General features: G+C 36.6%; 1 protein-coding gene across 1 annotated transcript in view; it reads right to left on the bottom strand.

The window, feature by feature from the left end:
- The window catches only part of LOC106533812 (gamma-aminobutyric acid receptor subunit beta-3), a gene marked incomplete at its 5' end in the record, with an annotated part of 47,818 nt that overhangs the window by 6,837 nt on the left and 35,766 nt on the right, over window positions 1-5,215 (bottom strand). Inside the window, 2 exon segments of the mRNA XM_014030252.1 lie at window positions 1,050-1,133; window positions 3,053-3,297. Coding sequence (XP_013885706.1) covers window positions 1,050-1,133; window positions 3,053-3,297 — 329 coding nt within the window.

Genomic DNA, 5,215 nt, shown 5'->3' with positions numbered 1-5,215 from the left:
ACATGGACTGGCTTCATTCACTTCTTCCACTGCCGTATGCTAAAATAACTAGCAGACACTGCGTAGAAAGTTGACGTCGTTCAATAACTCCACCTTCTGTTCTCTGATTGGCCCAGGTAAAATAAACTACAAGCAGACACTGCGCAGAAAATTGASGTTCTGTTCTCTGATTGGCCCAGGTAAAATAAACTACAAGCAGACACTGCGCAGAAAATCGACATTCTGTTCTCTGATTGGCCCGGCTAAAAATCTGCCAGCGAAATCCTTGTTAAAGGGAGAAGTCCCAGACGGAGCAGTGAGGGGAAACTAGAATTGAGCGGAGCTGCGTAGGAAGGCAAGGGCCAGGTTACTGGAAGAGTAACCTCAGTTAAAAATGTTACAGGTAAATAAATAAAAAACAATAATAATCTGGGTTTAGCTCCAGTATCAGTATATGTATAAGTAACGTTATAAGTATAGTAATAGTATGTTCTGCTAAACAAAACTTTAAAATAAATTCTTCAGTCCGTGATGAATTTCCAAACTTCAATAACGGTAAAAAATAAATAAATAAAACCTCTGCTGTCTTTGATTTTCTGTTAGTTTGCTGACGATGCAGGGATGTCCTCGGCCAGGAAGGATACACAGATGCAGCCTTCATTTTTCAACTGCATGAGAAGCAGCCTATGAATTAGGACAGAACTTGATGCTGGGCAGTGACATAAGCGGTGGGACTGTGGATTGATTTCYATTCATTTCCTAGTTATTTCATAGCCTAACTAACCCTGACCATTTACCCTAAAACTAACCTCACAGGTGACCTTAAAACTAACCTAAACTCAGTTCACACCTTTGTCCTAACCATAACCCCTGAGTGTAAGCAGAAACTCATAGAATAGTAGAAAAGAAACATAAAAGAGAGGTTAGACAGATAACAGAGGGGGAAGTAGATAAAAGGTTGTGATAAAACCATCATCCAGTCAAACAAGTAATGATTTTGTGGTGCAGATGCAAAGTTTCAATAAGGATTTCCCAAATGTAACCCAGGTGTTTCAGTGACAGACACTCACCCGTCTTGAGTGACAGCGGCTTTGCACCTGATTGGACTGTTTCAGAGATGAAGACTTGCAGTTGATACTCCCCAGGATGGACTGCTGCAGGAGGAAGACAAACACAAAGTCCTTTGTTTGAGTTTTAGCCTGATGTAAGCTGAATAAATCCTCACAGAGCTTCACTTTAAAGACATCATTCAGCCATTTTTCAAGTGGGCTTCTGCGGTAATGTTATAAATAACTTATGTGTTGTAGACAGCTTGTTAAACAAACTCAGTTTGGAGAAGATGAGTTTAATTCTGAGCAGAATGACGAGCTGAGACTGAAGTGCATTACTGCTGTCTTAAAACAACTCAAAATAAAAAAAATCATTCTAGCTGTTCATAAAAACCTTTYATAAAACATCAGTGTCAGTTTATAATTACAGGTCGTACAGTAAAAAAAATAATGAAATTCCCATCAGAAGTGAACTAACTTCTACATAAATAACCATATAATGCAAAACTGATGAGAAGAGGGTCTCAGCAATCATTGGAAGTTTCTTGTTTGGTGGGAGGAGTTTGTCCAAGAAACGATTGGTCCATTTGACTGTTGTAGACATAGATTGTTAAAGATGTGATTGGTCGGATTGACTATTTTGGTTGGGTTTGAAGAAGTCATAACGATTCAATTGTTGGGCAGCAGCAGGGAAATTGGTCAAAACTGTCAGCAAGAACCTATATTTTTAAATATAATTATTAATTTTAGTCATAACTCAGGACAGGAAGGTGCACAAAATTTATAAATTATACTTACATTATCACAGTAACTTTACTATTACCATTACTTCATCTTTCAACTTCCCCCACAACACTAGTCAATCCAACTGGCCACAATTTTGTCAAACTCTGCCCACACCAAAAACATCTGCCAATCACGGTTAGAACAAACTCCGCCCACACTGCAAGAAACTCCTGCCTATGAGACCCAACTGTGTTTATAATATTTCTTATAAAATATTTAGACTAGCTGTTAGTTCATCAGGCCAGCTGGACTTTAAATGATTTATCCAAACGCAGCTCATTCAAATAATTATGTACAATAAGTAAGATATACATCTTCCATAACTTTTCAACAAAATTCAGATTCTAAATACTTTGTTGATACCAAAAAGAAATTACAGAACCCTACTTTAAAATGGCTGAACTGTCATTTAAATGAGTATGGGTCATGGGCATTAATTCAGAATACATAAAAAATAAACAGATGTAATGGATTTAGTAAAAAAAAAAAAAACATGCCAACTGGTCCTACGCAACTGCATTGAGTAAACGTAACACATTTACTGTACTTTACATTTACTTTAAAGTAAACATAAAGTAAATGTCTTACCTTTAGTCAATTCAGTTGAGTGAAACAAGTTGGCATTATTTTTGTAATTAAATCCATTATATCTGTTTTTTGAGTACATAAAGATACATTTAAACAGTTTAATCAGATTGTTTAAACAGACATGTTTAAAAATATATCATGTACATTATAAAATCTTATTTAGTGTTACTAATTTTTGATCAAATGTGCTGATGTTATTCCAGTTGTTGTTACTCCTCAGCTGAATTATAACAATTAGTTAAGACTAATATAGTCAGCAATACTGAAAACTTGGAGATGATGCCATTGTTCACAAGCTAACTTTTTAAAATATGAGCTGTAAGTAGAAAAAAACAAAAATGTATTTCTGTGTTTTTTGTGCAGAAGCTTGTTTAGTCACGGAATAACAATCTTGTTCTCATGGTGTCAACTTTATATTTAAAATGGTATTTGTTTTTTTTATGAACATTTCAATTTTATTTTCAACATAATGAGAAACAAAACTGAGAAACAAACAAGACACAAAAAAACAGACCTAAATGCTTTTTTTATGACAAATGAGTGGAAATCACAAATAAACACAAATTAAAAGTAAAAACTGACTAATTATAAACCACTGCTTCTGTAATCACTTTAAATCGTGTGATTATTTGATGATTTTGCCAACTCACCTTTGGCCTGTCGAATCTACTGCGCTCATTGTTGGCCTTCAGAGCCTTCTCAGCCAGTTTCTTCTGCATCTGAGGGCCTCGGCCAAAGAAGATGTAGTTGACAAAAGCGTACTCCAGCAGAGCCAGGAAGACGAAGACGAAGCAGCCCATCAAGTACATGTCTATAGCTTTGACGTAGGGGATCTTAGGGAGCGTTTCTCTCAGGTGGGTGTTGATGGTGGTCATGGTCAGCACCGTGGTGATMCCTGGGAGAAAATATAATCATATTTACATTTAACATCGTCTAATAATACCGAGTGAGTGAATACCAAAAGGATCACACTAACTGTAACTTTTCACTAACTGTAACCTCAGTTGGACACTTCAGGAGTAAAGGATTTGAAATCATAACATTTAATAGTCTGAAGAAACTCGTATTTTCTTACTTATCCATATGTTTTTATCAAACTGCTTTTGCATACTTTTTTCACTGTCCATTTTAACTATTTATACATTAAAACCTTCAGCTCAATCAGGGATTTTGTTTTTATTTAACCTTTATTTCACCAGGCAAATCATTAAGAACAGTTTCTTATTTACAATGTTGGCCTGAGAGTGCAAAAACAGATTAAATCAGTAATCAAGTCCAGCTTTTATCACCTAAGATAACGGGCCAAGATTAAACCATTTCTTTCAGAGCATCAATATAATATTTYACTCTGTGAGTCTGGCCCAGTCCCAATGCTCAGTGAGCACCCTACACCCCTCTGTGAAGTGTGGATTCAGTCGAAGTGCACAGTGTTCGAGTGTGCAGGTTACAAGTGTACAGATTACACCATCAGCTTGCGTCTCTGCGTTGTAACTGCAACATCCAACATGGCATTTTTTTTATTGAACCAATATAACAGAACAAAGACAAAAAATAAACATACATATGTTAATGACCATTTCACATTTATATATCTTTTAATTATCCGTCCGTCCGTCCATTTTCTGCMGCTTATCCAGGATCGGGTCATGGGGGCAGCAGCCTAAGCAGAGAGACCCAGACTTCCCTTTCTCCACCCTCTTAGACCAGCTCCTCCGGGGGAATCCCAAGGCGTTCAAAGGCCAGCCGAGAAACATAGTCCCTCCAGTGTGTCCTGGATCTTCCTCTGGACCCCCTCCCAGTGGGACGTGCCCAGAACACCTCACCAGGGAGGTGTCCAGGAGACATCCCAACCAGATGCCCGAGCCACCTCAACTGGCTCCTCTCGACGTGGAGGAGCAGCGGTTCTACTCTGAGTCCCTCCTGGATGACTGAGCTTCTCACCCTATAAGGGAGAGCCCAGACACCCTGCAGAGGAAACTCATTTCGGCCGCTTGTATCCACGATCCCGTTCTTTCAGTCACTACCCAAAGCTCGTGACCATAGATGAGGGTAGGAACGTAGACCAACCGTTAAACCAAGCGCTTTACCTTCTGGCTCAGCTCTCTCTTCACCACCACAGACCGGTACAACGCCCGCATCACTGCAGATGCAATTATCTAATTTAATTAACTATTCAAATGATCTATTCTATATAATTCCTCCTTAACATCAAATTATGAAAAGTTTAAGAGATCACCATGAATATCAACTAAGTAACCAACTGACTTAGAAATCTTTAGTAAAAGTAAATCAAACAAAAATAACAAAAAACAACATCAACAATAAATATTTCAACTAAGGGAAAATAAATAAAAATAAAACAATAATAAAATGAATATGGTTTTAATTCAGATTAAATTCATTTTTCAATGCTTTATTAATTGGAAGAGATTCTGTGAAAATTTGTGAATATAACATTTAGCAAACAATGTGATATTACTTGTCAAATATTAATCTTTTAATTGATATTCCATATTTAATGTCTTTCCAGGAAAAGGGACTTATTTGGAGAGACTTGGTGATTAACCAGTTGTGTATTTAATTCCAAAATCTATGTGAAATCTCACATTCAAAAAACAAATGGTCAGTTGATTCTGATGATTTACAAAACTGTCATGTCTCCATTTCGAATTTGAATGTTGTTTAAATAAATTCTTATGAAGGGTATTTTTCATTTAAATTTTTCAAGTGAACTTTAACTTTAGGAAGGATTGGAAATTTCAAAAATTTAGTTCTAACTGATTGAATTTCTTGTTTGTTGAAACGTTATAAAT

The sequence above is a fragment of the Austrofundulus limnaeus genome, unplaced genomic scaffold (genome assembly GCF_001266775.1).
Source record: "Austrofundulus limnaeus strain Quisiro unplaced genomic scaffold, Austrofundulus_limnaeus-1.0 Scaffold1027, whole genome shotgun sequence".
In the NCBI taxonomy this organism is placed as follows: Eukaryota; Metazoa; Chordata; class Actinopteri; order Cyprinodontiformes; family Rivulidae; genus Austrofundulus; species Austrofundulus limnaeus.
Note: the sequence above shows the minus strand (reverse complement) of the source record. Positions and strands in the feature narration are given on the sequence as shown.